General features: G+C 45.0%; 1 protein-coding gene across 1 annotated transcript; it reads right to left on the bottom strand.

The window, feature by feature from the left end:
* Positions 1–204: 204 nt before the first annotated feature.
* nek8 (NIMA-related kinase 8) lies at positions 205–16,377 on the bottom strand. The gene is made up of 15 exons (XM_088907222.1): positions 16,358–16,377; positions 13,399–13,604; positions 12,587–12,819; positions 11,708–11,839; positions 10,779–10,987; positions 9,915–9,994; positions 9,270–9,457; positions 8,887–9,034; positions 8,272–8,348; positions 7,864–7,981; positions 7,319–7,469; positions 5,744–5,907; positions 5,121–5,273; positions 3,972–4,130; positions 205–2,351 (listed from the first exon to the last, which is right to left on the bottom strand). The coding sequence occupies exons 1-15, from the start codon at positions 16,375–16,377 to the stop codon at positions 2,323–2,325; spliced, it is 2,067 nt and encodes a 688-aa protein (XP_088763348.1). The 3' UTR covers positions 205–2,322.
* Between the last annotated feature and the right edge of the window lie 2,973 nt (positions 16,378–19,350).

The following is a 19,350-nucleotide window of genomic DNA, read 5'->3' as shown; positions in this document are numbered from 1 at the left end:
CTATGAAAAGCTTCTGATGTAGCTTAGCTACAGCAACAGTTTCAAAGGAGAAACCTGGGCTTTTGCTGCCACTTGCTTGAATTGATTTGATCTTTCCTCACAACACCACCTTAAAAATAATGATAACGGATTAACGTTGGTCTGCAGGCTTGATTACATTTTTTTTAAAGCAGAATTTCCATTTCCTCCAAAAAACAACAGGAGCACCTTGTGATTCACCATTTTATAGTTTACAGACAACAAAAAACATTGTTCTCCAGAAAAGCGGCTCGTTTGGTTCAAAACACTGTGACGCCCGCAATCGGTTAGTTGGGAGGTGATTAATGTGAAAAATAGAGAATCTCTTACTGTTTCACAGTAATCATGAATGGATGTAAAAGTACAGTTCCAATCATTCTATCATTTTGCTAGACACAACAGCCAGTTTTGGTCTGGTGATGGTAGTAATAATAATAATAATAATAATAATTGCTTACACTTATATAGCAGTTTTCTGGACCCTCCACTCAAAGCGCTTTACAGGTAATGGGGTCTCCCCTCCACCACCACAAATGTGCAGCATCCACCTGGATGATAGTGGTGTTCTTCAGGTTGCTCTCAAGTAGGTGAACCAGTAAAGGTATTACAGTAGGTCACAGTTAGAGTCTTATGCTCTTAAAGAGCTGCATCATTAGTCCTCCAATACGTGCCAAGACTGCTGCAGTGCTTGTAGTGTGTAAAGTGGCAAAGGGCCACGATTGTCCTTTTTGGAGGAGGGTGAACACAGTTCTCATCTTTCCCAATGGTGTTATCCCAAATTTATTGACAATTACTAATTGCAAATTCTAACTTTAAAAAGTCTTATAAAACTCCTACAGCAACATCACAGATCAAAATATAAAAAACAATATTTGAAAAACAAACGTTTTAAAATCAAGATTGATTTTACACTACAGTGCCTATAAAAAGTATTCACCGCCTTGGACTTCTGTTTTTTATTTTTAATTAATTGAGTAAAATGTCTGGATTTTTATCCACTTTGACATTATAGAGTACTTTGTGTTGATGAGTGGCAAAAATTCTCAGTTAAATATATCATGGTTTCACACTGTAACACAATAAAATGTGAAAAAGTCCAAGGGGGGTGAATACTTTTTATAGGCCCAGTATGTCATTGTGACGCACTGCCCCAGTGTCATTAAACTCAGTTCAAGGAAGTATGCCTTAGTGTAACATGGTGAGTGACAGCCTAACCTACAGAACTGGCTTGACATCCTCAACAAGCATTTTGCACTTACTTTGACCAGGAAGGTTACTCCTTCCTGGTGCTGCTGATATGTAACCATGCAACTTTCAAGCCTAAGCACACCCTGAATCTCAGTGAGATCACAATCAGCCCAATGCTACAGGATAACCCTGGACAGAAACAACGCTCTCATTTCCCTGCGCACCACAGCCACACTGTTTAACTGCAGTTACAGGGTGAGACCAACCCTGGTCCTGGAGAGCCACAGACTGGAAGACTGTCTAGATTTAACTAGGCAATTTCTACACCCTTTGCACATTTTTATTCTGTCCATCTAAGAAGATCATATGCTCAACTGAGCAGTTCAGACATCATCTGAAATGAAAATGCCCCAGTGCTCTCAAAGGCCACAGTTGACCATTCCCGTCTTAACTAAAAAAAAATGAACGTATCACATTAATCGAAATTCACATGTTTTCCTAGTCCATAAGGACTGGTGATTTCAGAGTGGCACTATGAGATCCATTGGACTGTGGCTCTTCAGGACCAGGGATGCACTTTTGTCATGAAAAGCTTCAGGACCACTATTTAATAATGGTACAATTTAGAAAAACAAACTAAACTGGAACTGAAATTAATTTCTGAGCATCATCATGAGAGTTCTAATGACTAAGGACATAACAAAGGCTACAAACAATGGGGAGCTATTTAGCCCAACCGGCTCATGTGAAATAATGATGACATGCATCATTTACCCTGGTGGTCTACAGAGTACCATATACCAGTACTGCATGAACATTTATTGTATTAATTTTGCAAACGTGACAGTGATAGTGTCAGTAACTCCATCTCTTTAGCAGCAAATACAGGTAAGTCGGAAAACACTTTTTTTTTTCTATCCGTACAAAAACACTATGGCAGAGCTGGACAAATGTTGTGACAACAAAGCTGTCTTGAAACACACTGTCAGGCAACAGCCTTGCATAATCTAACAGAGGCAGTTCATAAGGATATTTTCTTGGTCCTCAAGTCGGGATCTCTCTGGTTAGGAATGAGAGAACGAGTCAGCTCTGTACTCACTAAGATGGTCTGAAGGATCATCTGGGAGTACTCTCATCCAGAAATGCTGAAAGAAGGACAGAGTTATGATGAATTACTATGATAAATTAAATGTTGTCTCCAATGGAAGGATGCTATTTCAAATGCCCTTCTAATACAACAAGAACACAAACAAGATCTATAGTTACAAGTCAGTCAATGCAAGGAAACTGTTGTTTGCTGTAAGAATGCTTCAAAATACCTTTGAGTGAGGTGTTTTATATGACTGAGAGATCAGGCACTGGCTCTGAATAATGAAGAATGCATCTGTATCACACAAGACTTGTACCCCACATGAGCCCCTGCTAGAGGAAGAATGAAGAATGAAGTCTCTCACAGCAAGTTCCCTCTAGAGAGTCAAAGGGCAGGAAACACAACTGAGCTGTGTACTGCACTGCCAGAAGGATTATACATTTCTCTCTTACTGATTAGATTTTCCTTGTTTAATCTTTACGAAAGCTTTGGCTATTTTAAACGGGGGGGGGGGGATTTAATCCAGCCCTCATTTTGATGTACTGTCTATTGCAGGAGAAAAAAGCAGATGAGGAAGTATTGACTTGCCCTCGTTCTTTTCACACAGTCACATGCAAACACCCGAGAGGACTGTGATTTATCACAGACACACAGCCTTTCTGTATCCTGGCCCTTCTGAAACAGTACACATCTGTGTGTGCGCGTGGGACAGCACGCAGAACAGGGTAGACTAACACAGCAAGTGCTTGCAGCACAGCACCTGAGTGCAAGGGCTGAGAAATCATTACCCACTACAGAAAAAAACGTTAATTATGTACACAAAATTTTAAAAGATGATGCAACAGAGCGTCTTTTTTCTCCAAAACATCAAAGGCTCCCTCTTAGCTCAAAGCTGACATTTGTCTTTTGTAGGAGAGGAACAGCAAACCTGGATGAAAGGAGACCTCCCACTGTAGGCACTCATTCTGCCTTCTGTTTTAAGTGTCCAGGGACTGAGCGGAGGCTAGCCAGTGATGACTGTAGTGCGGTTTGTTTCTTCATGTTGTTGGTTGACCCCCTCCAGTTCCTTATGAGCTAAATAGTTGAACAGGAGCCCTGCTGCTCAGTTTATTGCTTCTTCAGAAGTTAATTAGTATTTTTAATGGAGGACCTGAGGCTGCTGGACAAAGGGACTGGCAAAGATGGGACACTAACGGCAGACCTGGACAGCAGCAACGAGTCAATCATTTAAAGTCATATGTTTAGTAGAAATTAGCTTTCCCCTTTTTTACCCTTTGTTACAAAAATACGATGTACTTTCTTACAGCTTTCCTATTGCATACTGCTAGATGAACACTCACTGCCAGAACACAAAGGCCTGTAGAACATTGTTGAACAAATTACTCAGAGTTTTCCTAGTTTTGCACTGACTCCTCTATTTTCTTTCGCAAAACTTTTTTTTTATTAAAGCAATCTACTAAAAACATACCCTCAGAAACAGCAACAACATCAAAGCTGGAAGTTTTCTCAACTCAATTTCACCCAGCCTCAAGCAGACATCATTAGCATCATTAAATGGAAATGGAAATTTTAAAATCCTTACTCCTCCCCACCCCCGGCCACCAAACACAAAACCTGGTGGATGGCAAAATGCAACCTTATGAATCCTCCCCAATAATATGAGAAAGATTCTTACGTTTGACGGCTAGCAGGGTGTTGCCATGACAACAGGCCACTGATGTCACCACGTAGGGATGGGCCTCATCAAGCTGCACCAGTTTGGGAATCCCAGAATCCTCTTCTTTTCTTCCTAGCCTGCCCCGGGCTCCTTTCCCCCAGGTGTACACCTCCCCCTCTGCAGAGAACACCCCAGAAAATGAGAAGGCTGTTTTTGCACCATTTAAATATCAGTGTTTATGTTTTCCCCCTTCTAACTTATTAATTAATAATGTCAGACCAGATAAACAGGATCTGAGGAAAACTAAAAGCTCTTTTAAAGGTTTCTTGTCAACTGCTGAATGAATTTGTTCCACAGACAAAAGTGGCAGCTTTAAGACTCAAGCCTCCATCTTAAGTGTTTTACAGTGTTTGCCATTCTAACTGCAGCCTGTAAGGCTGTTTGTCTTTTATTAGTCTATTTAATGAGGTTGTTTTTTTAGTGCACAGAAAGTATGTGTAAGGTCTCTTTTTTAGGAATGGTGCATTGTTCACTGTTTAGAATCCATCATCCTGAACCAACCATAAGGCTGTGAGGAATTCAAATAAGACACAAGCAGTCAAGCAATGAACACTGTATCCATAGTCCTGACAAAGGATTTGGAATGCTGTAACTGCTCCAATTGCCACCACAGATGGTATAGCTTTAGTTACTAGCAGCAGGTCCAAAATATGAGTAAATTAAATTAATTCAATCTAAAACTGCCTCTGTAATTACAGTAATGCGATCCCAAACCTATAATCAACAGCAGCAACACAGCCATGCCAACAATTCCAATGCAATAAAAATACTAACAACTATTGTAAAGATCTGTATCTGACTCAGAGTAGAACTGGAACGCCAGCAGTGGAGAATGCTATGCTTTGATATGCGGGACATGTGGGTTTTTTTTTTCCTGTAATGTAAATATACGACTACAACGCTGAATTAGAATGAGACTGAATTCATACTTGCCATATCAGGGCTTTGATTTACTCAAGTTCTTCCTTGATCCTGCTGCTAAAGAGCACGCCAGTAGCAATGGTTTAGTCAGAACACAGACGTGCAATGGAAGAGGCCAGTTTAGCTAGGCGTGTTGTACGCTCTCCTACAGCTCCAGTGGATACTTCAGTGCCGGCACCACTGTACCTGCTCCAATGACCACGGTAAAGGCATCTCCGCATGCTGCCATGGTGATGCCCTGCAGCCCCGGCACTAGGTATGGCACACGGCTGTTCCTGCGGGTACTGCAGCCCAGCTGGCCGTGCTGGTTACTGCCGAAGGTGAAGCACTGGCCCTTGTCTGTGAAACACGCAGAGAGGAACAGACTGGGCGTTTACAGGCAAACCCCAGTGGGCTATATAGAGTGTATTCCTTAACACAGTTCAAGCAGGGAGCTGCGTCAGCACGCGTAGGCTGCAAAGGAACAAGTCAAGGTTTATTCCCTGCTGAAAAGAGAAGAAAAGAAACACAACATTTCGGCTGTGGAGCCACACCCGAAGAAGGCTCCACAGCCGAAATGTTGTGTTTCTTTTCTTCTCTTTTCAGCAGGGAATAAACCTTGACTTGTTCCTTTCCTAAACAAAGGCCTGCTGAACAGACACTTTAATACACCTAATTTTAGGTTCCAGTTTCCAGCTTTTCTCCCACTGGAGGACATTACGTTAAAGGCTATTCTTTTGTGCTAGTCTGAACATCAGCAGCTTGTCTGGGTGTACATGCTGTCACACAAAGGTCACGCCTTTTCCGAAATGCGTATGAACGTCTCTCACCTGTGATGGCAGCAGAATGGGCTGTTCCGATGCTGACCTGAACAATTTTCTCCGCGTTAAAGGGAGCCGACTGGACGGGGGTGAAGACGTGCACTTCTTCGACCTGACCGGCAGGGGACGGCTCTTCCGCGCCGTCTATCTTGTCCAACCCCAGTTTGTTAAACCTGAACACGCAGGGCAGACAGTTTTATTGTTATTCAGTAAGGAGAAACCAACCAACTCTTTTTCAGAGGGCCGAAAAAAATTGAACCAGAGAGGCCAGCCTAGTAAATTAAATTAAAATGAACAGCAATTGAAAAGCTCATTTTAGAAAACATAAAAAAAAACATACGTCATCTCCACTGTCTGTGTAAGAAGAAATTGCGGTAGCAATGGGTTTAATTAATAGAATACCTAACTATAACATGTCGTTCACAGCTGCTTGTTTTTTAAATTAAATCCATGAGGGCTGGTTCAGAATTGAGCTATGCCAAAAGGGTTTTCATAAAGTACACGAAATTCACAAAGCCCTTTACACTGCAGTGCCGTTAGCTTTCCCTAAGGACGCCCTGAAGACAGCAACAGTCAGAGCCCCTGTGTAAAATACTCGTCGTGTGGCTATAAACTGTAAAGATGTGTTGTTAAGTTGGGTGTGTTCTGTTTTCTAGTTAAAGATGCTGACAGTGGGATCTAAACAAATACTGCCAAAAACATGCTGCTTGAGGGAAGCAGGAAGTTGAAATGCCACAGGAATGTCTGTGGCGTTCCCACCCCTATGCCCACCTCACTGAACTCTGTTCGCTGGCAGCACGCGGTGCTCCTGCCATTACTGGGCAAGACGTCAACCGCTTTTCTGGTTAAGGATCCGAGTGGCAGGGATGACACAGAGTGTGTCTGTGTGTCACGGCATGGGAATGCAACCTTACAGGATCAGACTTCCGAGGCACAAATTCACGACTTAATCCAGGATTTTCAGAACAATCTACTTCGATGCAAGGCAGCGTTTTGTTTTTTTTACCAGCAGAGCTCCCACAATCACGTACGTGAGATTAAATAGTTTCCCCTTTACCTAACCCAACAATTACAGTGGGTTTTCAAAAGGTGAGATCTAAAAAATGTATGTTTTAGATTTACAATTTTATTTCTTAATTCTATGAGCTGCCATAAACTATGTATCACTGCTGCTATTCCCTCTTGGTGGGTTTGTACAGTGCCCCTGGAGCAGTTGGGGTTAAGGGCCTTGCTCAGGGGCCCAACAGAGTAGGATTCCTCTGCCTGCTGTGGGACTCAAACCGGCAACCTTCCCGCCACAGGCACAGATCCTGTGATCCACCACTCCGCCCTGGCAGAGATGGCAGAATATGGCAGAAGTACAAAACTGTCCCATATTTCCAAGACGGGTATAATCCTCCAAGGCTTCCCCACAATTGCCTGAACAGGGTACCCAAGGTACTGAATGTTCCCTGCTTCGGCATCTGCTTTGTTCTGGACTTGGTGTCACAGCCCAGAAAGCACAGCACCTCCTGAAACGGCATGGCTGTGCAGGAGATCGCTGGGATGGTGACGTGTGACACGCGGGGCAGGATGTGGACCCACCTGTTGCTGCCGCAGGCCAGGATGTGGTGCCGCGTGCTGATGATCATGGAGCAGTCGACGCCGCAGAGCACCCTGTGAGCCTCAAACTCCGGGGGCACAAGCACCTGTTGCGGGGAATTGTGGGAATCCTGCGTGCCCAGGCCGAGGCGGCCTTCCAGGCAGAGAGAGAGGCGAAGATGAAGAGGAGGATAAATAAAGACTTGATGAGACAGCACAGTGATGAGAACACACTTACCATAGTTCTGAGCTTAAACATTTCTTTAAAAAAACAAGTCCTAAACATCAAAAAAATAAACTGGGAACTTGCCCACAGGGATACTAGATCATCTTTCAGAAAGACGTGACACTTTCTTACTTCAATGCTTTTGTCGTGTTCGAGGAAGACATGTTGAATGACGAGAGAAACAGATTTACAGCAGCGTCGAGACTCGGCAAAAAATCGGGCCACGTATTGTATAAGATGAAGGGAAAGCCAAACGGAACAGAAAAAGTACAAGAAGTTTGAAAAAACAACAACAGAAGATTTAGAAAAAAGGCGCGATTACCGTTGTCCCCTCTTCCCCAAGCGAACACCTCCCGCTCGTTAGTCACAGCGAGGACATGGGAAGCCCCGCACGACACCTGGACCAGCTCGTATCCCAGCAGCGCCTCCACTATCTTAGGCTGGAGACACACAGAACAGCACAGGCATGGACAGCGGTGCGATTGGGCATGTAGGGTGAGTCCTCCCATCTGACACCACACAGTACGGACACCTTAGCAGGAAGTCACTCTGGGGCAAATGTTGCGCCACAGAAGGCCTGGATAACTCCGATAACAGTGTCACGAGACAAGCTCATTTGTAGCCCCTGTTTTCTTACCACACTTGATTCTTATACCACAAGGGTTCAGGAGCTCTCTGCTCGAATTTAAACCCGAACGGCGAAGGTGCTGCCGTACAAGCTGTTACTTACCTGTGCGACGTCATTGAAGTTCCCATGTCCGAGACAGCCATTGCTCCCACTTCCGAAGGTCATGACGATGCCCCTGTCTGGCCAAGGACCAAGAAGAAACAAGTTAAGACACGCCCCATCCACCTTATCATTGTTACGGCACTATCTGCTGTCAAAGCCAAGAGCCTCAGTTCAGACAAATGAGTAACAGCCTCATTTCCAGCACATTAAGAGACAATGCAACTACTGTACCAGCTATGATAAGAGATTTTAACTCCTCAGCTGCCTTTGCTGATGAGCTACTGATAGCCACCCCCAGGCAAACAAAAGTATCAGGTCAGCATTGTTCTAACGAAACAATACCTAAATAAAAGACAATGGTGAATGTCACTGATGGAAAACTAGGCAGGTTAGCAGCTAATCGGATTGTGCAAACCCACTCTGGCCGGTCTTTATCCTGCTGCATGAAACCCTGAGAAGCAGCTGCACTATTATTTATTATAATTATTATGTAACCTAAATTTGTAACTTTAATTTTTTTTATTTTTACCCCAAAAGCCAGCAACTACTGCAGCACGCTGTATTGTTGTGCATTTGATAAATAAACTTTGACTGATTGGTTGATTGGTCACTTGCCTGTCATGCAGGTAGCGAAGAGATCCCCGCAGGACACAGACTTGATGGTGACCCCAGACTGGCCCTCCAGGAAGCGGGAGATGAACTGGGGCTGCAGCTGCTCCACGGAGCCAGGCAAGGTTGGCTCCCCGGACCCCACAGAGGGAGCCTGAAGACCAGGGGCAGCTGGTCAGAGCAGCCATCACAGCACCAAAAACCTTCTTATCTAAGAGGGCCTTTATTTAAGTGGTCCGCTATCCAGACTGTATATACAATAAAGCTGATTCCGATTCCGATTCCGATTCCGATTCCGATTCTTAATATGGATTAAAATCATCACAGGGTGGAGTCCCCCTTCCTTTTCGACAAGCCCCAGCAGGCATGGAACGGCACGCGACTCTCACCTCCCAGGTGATGAGGCGGCCGGACTTGGTGACGCCCATCTTCTGCGTCCGTCCCAGCGACACCTGCAGCACCTCGGTGTTGAGCATGGGCAGGCGGAGGGGCGTGGCGATGCCGCTGCCCCAGGTGTACACCGAGGACAGGGGAGGGGGGTGCACCGCCTTCCCAGTGCTAGAGCTGAGCAGCGCACCTGGGGGGCCGGGACACAGTGAGGACAGGAGACCTCAAGGACATTCGCCACAGTACATCGGGACAGTGTTCCCATGGTCTCACCCTGCTTTCAGCCTGCATTTACACTCAAGCAGCTGGTTTCCTGAGGCTGGTAACACACAGTATCATACATCTGTACCATTTATGTGTTTCCCATGATTTCCTGTTTCCCTACTGTTCATTTTCACAGGTTTAATTCAATAGACTTCATTGACAGAATCTGTTAACATATTTGAACATTTGTTCATTGCATCCAGCGCTATGTAAACTCCTGTGTTGCAGTGTGTAGAACTATGTTGCTTACTACAATTGGTCCTACTGACCATCTTTCTGCTCATATACTGTATATAGCAAAAAGATATAATGCCCTGTGTTGTGATCATTTGAAGTCCTGAAAGTCGCTGTGATCCAAGCTCATTACTGTGGGCTGTGCTGACCTCTGGACCGGCTTCTGGGCACTCGTCCTCCGGGCCGCCCGTGGGCACCTGCCGGGACTGTGGACAGGGGCTTCTCAATCCTGGAAGACAGCACTTGCAGTAGTGATACGGCCACAGGCAGGACACTGTCTTCACAGAGTATTTCCTCCCCTAATTGGTCTTAATACAGCAGTTTCCAGTCTGCAATCAACGGTGTTTTTATATTCTCCATAGTAACTGCAAGGTTGCGACTCTCCTGGACCAGAAGTGAGGATCACTGATCTAATAGGGCCTACTGGGGACTAAAGTTAGCTTTCTGATTCTGATTTTGTAATTCCATACAACATCACTGTGTAGTTCTCTTCTTAGGAAAAGAGGTATAAAGTGTAAAAACGGATATATTATTAGTATGTCCCAGGGTGTCCAGATGCACAGGCTATTTCTGTTTTCTTTCATTCTCAACATGCAGGGGACCTGAAACAATACAAATGTTTGTAAACTACTACGTATTATTGTTTGCTACCTCCACCAAACAATGCATGCAGGTCTCTCTCTATTCATGCAAGTCCCTTGACCCAAAGGAAACAAAGTGTGATCACGAGCCAGAATAACATATGAAATAATCTCGGAATGTTCTGCTGTGTACTTATACTTAATCCACATTTGTGCATCTAATCCTCCTTACTTCCGAGTGCACAGTCTTCGTCATGCAGGCACAACATTATTGAAAGCGCGTATAGGAATCCCAAAAGAAGGGACTTCAGAAAACACAGTGAAGATTCAACAAGAAGCATCCTGGCATTGGCAGAAGGAAAAGGCCCAGCACCATCCCTCGTTCCGCCCATCAGCTCGGCGCCCCGCCCACCTCGGCGACGCCCCACCCACCTCCGCATCCGGACGTTGCCGATGTCCGTGTGGAGGTTGAGCAGCGGGCGGATGCAGATGGGCTGGGCCATGATCTCGTTCAGCTGCGGCCGCTTGGACGGGTCCAGGTTGAGCATGTTCAGGATGAGCTGGCGCAGCTCGGGGCTGTACCGGTCCGAGATCGGAGCAAAGGTGCCGCTCATGATCTTCAGAACCAGGGCGGGCAAGTTCTGAGGAGAAAACGATGTGGTTACAAGCACCTGACAGACCACAGTAAGAATAACAATTATAACAGGGATTCAGATCAGTGCATGTGAGACACCATTTCTCATTGATCTACAATATATACAGTAGCTACGCAGCTATGCTGTGGGATCCTCTGTAGCAATGCTTACATCAGAAACAAATGCCATGGAAGAGCAGTAAGTAAGCAGCAAGCACCTCCAGAAAAGGCCCAGACAAATTTCCTCACTCTTATTTTAAATGTCACATCTACACGTGAGAAGAGGCTCTATGTGTAAATGCATGCCATGCTATTCCCCAAGTCACACTGAACTGAACTCCATCACTTCAACAAACTAATGGAGCAAAAAAAAAAACTACAAGTCTCTCCAATGAATTTATAAAGGGCAGTCTCTGGCACAGTGCTTCACAAGCAATACTACAGAAGAATTAGCACAAGACCAAAAAAAATCTTTCAAAGTCCTGGGCTTCAGTGGACTACACTGCAGCTATGCAACTCAAGCTGTATGTGTGGCCAGCAGTACAGTACAGTTCGTTAGACACCTGTAAACTAAACTACAAGGAGGTAGGTGGTAGATGAGATGAATATTTGTCATAACAGACCCAAGATCCAATATAATAAGTACAGCTCTTCTATCGCACCACACCAGGAGCATAAAGAGATTAAAATGGGGGCTATATGGGGAAAAGATTAAGTAAGTTCATACCGCAGCCTCAAAAGCCCTCTTTAGACTGGCCAGCTCGTACAGCACACATCCCAGGGCCCAGATGTCACTCTTCTGGTTGTAGGGTTTCCCTTCACACAGCTCGGGAGAAATGTAGCAGGGAGTCCCGACAACCTGTGGAAACCCAATCACAAAAGATAAGAAGAAAAAAAGATGACAATTTTCAGAATTTTATGAATGCAAATGATGTACTCTGCACGGCAGTAATAGTAGTGTCGAATCAATTTTGGTATTTTTGCCTCAGATCTTTTACATTGAGCTTTTAGAAAGGTGATGCAACACAGAAACGTTTATTACAAAATAGCTTTTGTAAGGGCAGAGCTGCTCTGAGTTGAGTCAATGTAAGTAAGTCATTCAACAACCATGTAAAAATAGAAAATGCAAGGTCAGAAGAGTCAAAATCTTTTTTGGGGTGGAGGCAATGTGGCAATAAATACCTAAGTGGTTTGCTCAAATTCTAATAAGAGCTAAACAAGCAGACAAATATGAAAACTGTCATGTTGTGGAAGTTTGTGTGTTTTCTTTTATTTGTATGAGAGAGGGGTTAAAGAGAAAAAAGTTTTGGTTTATCGAAAGGGATAGCATCCATAATACTTTGGCGTTAACTCGCCTGGCTGAGGAGGATCAGGGGTGTTTCAACCCCCCTCACTTGCGAGGAATGAGCCAGGGAGCTGCTTCATGAGAAAGCAGATGCATGCAGAGTATTTACATATAGGAGAGCAGAAGTGCAACATCAGAATATGACCTCCTCCTAGACCTCTAATAAATAACACCATTAATGATTTCTTTTGCTCTTTTTTTTATTAGCGGCACAGCCAACGGGTGTCGGACAGCCGCCCAGCACTCTGCAGGAATGCTCACAGTGTAGGCTTTGCTCTTGCTGACAAGGATCTTGGAGATGCCGAAGTCTCCGATCTTCACGATCATCTGGTGCTTGTCCAGCAGGATGTTCTGCGTCTTGAGGTCGCGGTGCAGGATGAGCTTGTTGTGCACATGGTGGAGCGCGAGGAGGATCTGGACGAAGAAGTGCAGGATGGTGTCCTCGTCCAGCAGGGAGTTACAGCGCTTCTGGATGAAGTCCGCCAGGGTGCCGCCTGGAGAGAACCAGAAAAACATATGGGAAGTATCCACCTCTGTCTGCTGTCCAGCTGTACCTGTGACTACTGTCCAGCTCCACCTCTGTCTGCTGTCAGACATGCTGGAGTGAAGGAGTGAAGGAGTGTGAAGGTGTGTGGATGTGTGTGGATGTGTGTGAAGTTGTGTGAAGGTGAGTGAAGGTGAGTGAAGGTGAGTGAAGGTGAGTGAAGGTGAGTGGATGTGTGTGGATGTGTGTGGATGTGTGTGGATGTGTGTGGATGTGTGTGAAGGTGTGTGGATGTGTGTGAAGGTGTGTTGATGTGTGTGAAGGTGTGTGAAGGTGTGTGAAGGTGTGTGGATGTGTGTGAAGGTGTGTGGATGTGTGTGGATGTGTGTGGATGTGTGTGAAGGTGTGTGAAGGTGTGTGAAGGTGTGTGAAGGTGTGTGGATGTGTGTGGATGTGTGTGAAGGTGTGTGAAGGTGTGTGGATGTGTGTGAAGGTGTGTGGATGTGTGTGAAGTTGTGTGAAGGTGAGTGAAGGTGTCCTCACTGCACAGGGACAGAACCTCCTGCCTCAGCCGGCAGCCGGTGCTCACCTGGGGCGTACTCCATGGCAATCATCAGGGCCTTGTCCTCCAGGAAGTTCTCGTAGTACTCGATGATGTTGGGGTGGCTGAGCAGTTTGAGGACCTGGCACTCGTTCTGGGCAGCCAGGCGCTCGTCCCGGGTCATCTGCTCCACGGGGATCTCCTTCAGGATCACCAGGTTCTGATCGCTCTTCCTCCGGCACAGGTGGACAATACTGTCATAGCAGGAAAGGGAGAGAACTGGTTACATTCCTGCTCTGGACAACTACACATCAATTACAGGAATCATTATTAGAACCATTACAATTCACTGTAATCTACTACAAGTATCTAATCTGGGGACAAGTAACAATGGCGATCTAAAAGTTTAACGAATCACATCACGCTTACTAAGTTATATTGCATTGACAGCGAAAAGCAATACTTACAATAATAAGCAGAATAATGTGAGCTTCAGTAACAACTATTTAAAATATATTATATTTTGCATAAAGTATTTTATAAAGTTACTGCATACAATGCAATTCGTAGTCACAATTAAGATGCCCCCAAGGGGTGGAAAAGACCTCGTGCCGTCGTCATGGTAATTAATCAGACGACGCCGGGGGGCCAACTTCCGGTGTTCACAAAGTTTTACCAGCCCTGTTACTTCTTACCAGACTTTTCAGAACAAAAAGAAGAAATATATATTTTGCACGGTTTTCTTTTCTGCCACCGACGGGAAAATAAACGGCGTTGCCGACCACAGTTAAACATCACAGCACCCACAATGCGCCTTTGAGTGTTAGTCACTGTAAAAACATTTTTAATCCTATGTTGTAGCCGGGAAAAAAAAAAAAACTTTTAAATACAGGCCGTTGCCTTCTGGCGGCGAGGAGATGAAATAATGCGCATTCTACCCCTCAGGAATCCCAGACCGCCCCCATCTTGCCCAGTTTGACTGAATTTGCAAAGTTTTGAAAATGTAAAACGAGAGATGATGAAATTTTAAAACAAGTTTGCTCTCAAGTGAGTTCAAATAAACGCATAGAAAGCCGCCGTCCAATGTTTACAAGTATATATAGAATTTTTATTACCCAAAAGCTCCTCTCCCCACTACTTTAATTTTTTCATACTTCTCCATCGCAGGACTGTCGGCGCCTGACAAACATCCAGCCCGTCTCTAGGCAACACTTCCTGCCTCGCTACAGGAAAACCGCTGGGACAAACATCTGGACAGAGAAAGTGCAAAGAAAAACGTGTTTTTTTTAATTCCGTCTTTCGCCCTGTCGAGTTTGTAACACGCTAGAAAAAAACTACAACACGGATGCAGTCATCTTAGTTTAGGTCTACTTTTCGGGTAGTATCGGGAACAATCAAAATGATTATTTCAAAGTTTTATAATGCCTGGAAGAATAAGGCACCTTTTTCTGAAGAACCAAAACAGCAGATACACATTATACAGAGCAGCAGCGGAGAGTCTAACAACCAGCAAATCTAAAAGTGAGATAAAATAACGATAATTGTGACTTTGTCTAGTGTCTTTCACGACGCTTCATCTTGAGGTAGATTACAACAAAACAAAGCAAATGCAAAGCCACTAGAAACCCGTGGCTGAACAATTGAAAACGATAAAATTAAACAGAACTAAAAGCTAGAGCACAAAAGCAAGTTTCAAGAGGGGATGAATACTTGCAAGAGCCAGTATAGGCTGGGAGATCAGTCCACAGCCTCAGAACAACAGGAAGCACAGTAGCTCTGTCTCCCGGAATCTCTCCCAGAATTTGGGGCCTAGTTTTGGGAGCTGAAAGATGCCCATAATCCAGGAATCACAACTGACGTGTTATTGAGAGATAACAGCTCACCAGTGTGGACAGGAGCCAAACCACCCTAGCCCTTTCAGGAGAGCAGCAAGCATCTTGAATTTTATCCAGAACTTCCCAGTGCGCGGAAACGAAAACAGGAGATATGCTCCACTATTTTCCTTTTACTCCAGAAGATCTGAGCAGCTGAGTTGTGAACAGATTGCATTGTGTCAAGGATGTGTTTGGATACACTATAATGTAGCCTAGAAAAGACACATGTGAGCATGATAATTACATTTATTCTAAGGCACTGCTGTGGAACCTCTGTACTGATTCCTGTGGTTTGCCCCACAGTGCAGTGGTCAACAGCAATGAGAAAACTGTATTTACCTCACCCTGCAGCTCACAGCTGGCAGCCCACTGAAGCCCAGCAGGTGTGTGTCTGGTCAGTACCTGGAAGGGAGACCTATTGGGAAAAACTAAGGTTGCTGCTGGAAGAGGTGTTGTTGGAGCCAGCAGGTGCAGCTCACTTTGTGGTCTGTGTGGGTCCTAATGCCCCAGTATAGTGACGGGGACACTATACTGTAAAAAGACACAGTTCTTTGGATGAAACATAAAACCAAGGTCCTGACTCTCCTTGGTCGTTAAAAATCCCAGGGCATTTCTCGAAAAGAGTAGGGGTGTTTCCCCGGCATCCCGGCCAAATCTCCCCCTGGCCTTTACCAATCATGGCCTCCTAATAATCCCCATCTCTGAACTGGCTTCATCACTCTGCTCTCCTCCCCACTGAGAGCTGGTGTGTGGGGAGTGTACTGGTGCACTATGGCTGCAGTCGCTCTATTGACTCAACATGTTTATTCTGTCAACGGGTTGCATGTATGTGGGACATTATTGCAGTCCAGCTGCTCCACTCATTCTCCTGTACATGCAGTGTTGTGTGTCAATGCCCAGAGGGGCTGGGGAAGGCTGTCTGGAGGGGCGCCCGATGTCTCTTATTAAAGTTCCCCATCAGGAATCTAATCATTCCTTCTGCTCTCACCACACTTGCATTAGTTACCCCAGCGTCTGCATTCTGACTCTGCTTCACTGCTCCCTGCTGGGACAGACTCCTGAATTACCCCAGTTAAGCACTGTCAGGGGTGATGGAGAGAGCAGGACCTTCTGGCAGTAAGCTTCTGCCCCACCCTTCTCCCCCGGCGATCATGCTTTCCAGCACACAGCTCCTATTTACCCATCTCCCTCTGGCATGGAGCAACCATATTGTTCTCTCCTCCAGTACTGAAGGAGAGCCACCTCGTTATAAACTCCTAACAGGATTTGCGATGGTGTTAAAACAGCCCCCCCGGAGAGCTGCAATCCTCATTATAGCTTCTGATCACAGCGACAGGCACTGGGGAGAGCTGGAGACACCACTTCTCTGGGATTCCTGAATAAGGCTTTCATTCCTCAGCTTGTTCTTCTACTCTTGTCTGTCTTAGAAAAAGTTACATGTTGTTGCTTTCCAAGAGCCTCACATTCCCCGGGTTTAAGTTCAATTCAAGAAGCTTTATTGGCATGACAAATGAAAAAATCAGTGTTGCCAAAGCATATACAATGAACATCAATTCGAATGACATTTTTACCATATAGACATCATCTGACATTTACCATACAGACATACAGAGCATTATTGCAAGACATTATTGCAAGACAGCCTCACAGGAGATCACATACTGGGCTGCCAGTTCGACTGAGACTGAGTTCCCTCCTCCCTCCCTCTCCCAGTAGGATTGGGAGTTGTTGTGATTCTGGGAGTTGTGGGAATTCTGGGATTAGATTTGAAAATCTGGGGAAGAATTTGTTTGTCTAATACCAGAATATTTGTCATTTCACTGATAAGAAACGTAACATCACAGATTATGCATGTGTTTTATTGGATGCAGCACTGATTTAAAAACAGGTTACACACAGTTCATGACACCTTTTGCTTACATACTGAACTGAACAAAACTGGGGTCCACTTTAATCCTACCATAACAGGAGCACGAATTGCTTCAGCTTGTTACAGACCGTTCTACAGCCTGGGATGGCAAGCATTTAAACCATTTCTTGTCCTTCTGACCTCCTGCTACTCCAATTACTCCAATCAATAACATGAGGAAGTCAATATCAGTCTGCTAATTTTATCTGTTCAACACTCCATCTGATTGAAGCTATTGATATCCACACTTGTATAATGTTTTCTTAGTTGCCTGATTAACATAACGGAAAAAAAAACATAGATCAAACATCTGATATCAGGCTTTGTTAAAAGGCCTCTTCTCTCGGCTCGTGATCCAAGCAGCTGGGGGAGTGATGCAATAACCTCCCGTCTAATTTGCATCCTGCCTGTTCCTGACTGCTGAGGCCAGGGCTGCCTGCAGAGCCCCAAACCACCCTCCTCACGTTGCTCGTTAGCACAGACGATGTGCGAAAGACCCTGATCAAGATGTCAGACTGGGTCTTTGGGTGCAGTTGGTAACTCCCTGATCTCTCACACTCTCTCTCTCACACACTGTGGAAGGTTTAAGCCACAAATGCCTGACAAGGAGACTTCTGCCAAGACCAGACGGCTGTGCTACACTGTGTGCGCCTTTCACACCTACAGGAGCTGCTGTGTTTTTGAACTCATGCCTGGATGTAAAACTTCTCTAAGCTGCAGGGAAAAAAAAAATCAGGTTCCTGAAGGAGAGGGTATCAGCTGAAAAACACAACCGCCAAATCTCTTTTACTGTCCTGCGGGCGTCTGCAATTAAGCTCGTGGTCACACACAACCCCACTCATCAGGGCAATGTTCTGCTCATAAAAAAGGCAAAATATGATCGATGTGAAATGATTTGCTCAGCTCTCCCACCTAATCTTTTCTAATGGTCAGTGCTGCTTAGAGACTGGCATGAACAGGGCAGATTACAGTGCTTGTTTTGCAAAACACAGTATGCTATTAGACCACTGGTATCAGCACCATTAATCAGGCTAAAACCAATGGACCAGTAAGCTTACCTCTTCACAGGGATTTATTCTGGCTCTATTCCCCCAGGCTCCCTGTGTAATTGCATTGCTGTAAGGTAAGAACAGCTTGGTAAGTAAAACAAAATACATGCGATAGCCTTACATGCACTAACTGCACAGCCAGAGGAGACACACACAGCAATCAAGTATTTTCTATTATTCCAGGCTTCTGCAGCCTGGTTTTCCCAGGAGAAAGACGCTCTGAGAAATGTGCCACAGGTTGATGTTGATTGTCCACAACTAGCAAAACCTTCTGCATAAAATCTCCTGTCCTGATTCAGGAATAAGCACACCAGTACTGAGCAGATCACGTATTTATTAGCAGCCGTGCATCAACGTCCCACACGCTTGGGTGAAGCGCTTAAGACTTTTCTGTAATCACAGTTTTTTACATTTTGCATTTGCAGGTGCAGAATTTAAAAAAACAAGTCCAACATGGGCTACTTTTCTGCTAAGAATCTAACACCCCATTCATTTCCCAGCAGTACTTTCATTTTCTGCTTGCCATCTTTAAAAATAGTCCACTCACTCAACTGCTTCAGAGACGGAGAAAGTGCACCAGCCCAGAATCTCAATCTGTCAGCTTGTGTTGACCACCTGCCACTGGGGGACAGCCTCCCTCTGGCTGTACAAGGACGAGAATTGATCTCGGCGCTGTAAAACCTTGACTGCAGGCTGTTGGAAGCAGCTGTGACAGGAGACAGACATACCCTGTGAGTGCTCCTTAACAGGGAGAGGAAAAGGTTTTAATGAATTTTGTGCCACTCTCCCGAGCCCTGGAATGGGTTGAACAAGGAGCATTGAAGGGAAAAATAAAGCAGACACATCTTTGAAAACCTTTTTTTGTAATCAGAGATTACAAAAGAGGAAAAATAAAGGGGCCCACTCATCGGAAATGCATTTTTACATCTACCTTGGCTTCCTGGTTACTTTTCTCTGTTTTGTATGTAAGGTCACGTCAGGCTCTGACTGCATCCATTCCACGGGCTGAAAAACAGAAACAAAGAATTGAAGTATTGGGAAAGGAGACTCTCCCCACTCAAGTCAGTGGGGTCCCCTGAAAAAGGACCCCAATATCTGATAACCCCCCAACCCCTCATGTCATGCAGAGGTCAGGGACAGGATCATGAAAGACAGTCAGACGAAGAAG

The sequence above is a fragment of the Atractosteus spatula genome, chromosome 27, assembly GCF_055471065.1.
Source record: "Atractosteus spatula isolate fAtrSpa1 chromosome 27, fAtrSpa1.hap1, whole genome shotgun sequence".
Lineage (NCBI taxonomy): Eukaryota > Metazoa > Chordata > Actinopteri > Semionotiformes > Lepisosteidae > Atractosteus > Atractosteus spatula.
The sequence above is the reverse complement of the archived record's forward strand: the minus strand, read 5'-3'. Positions and strand labels throughout refer to the sequence as shown.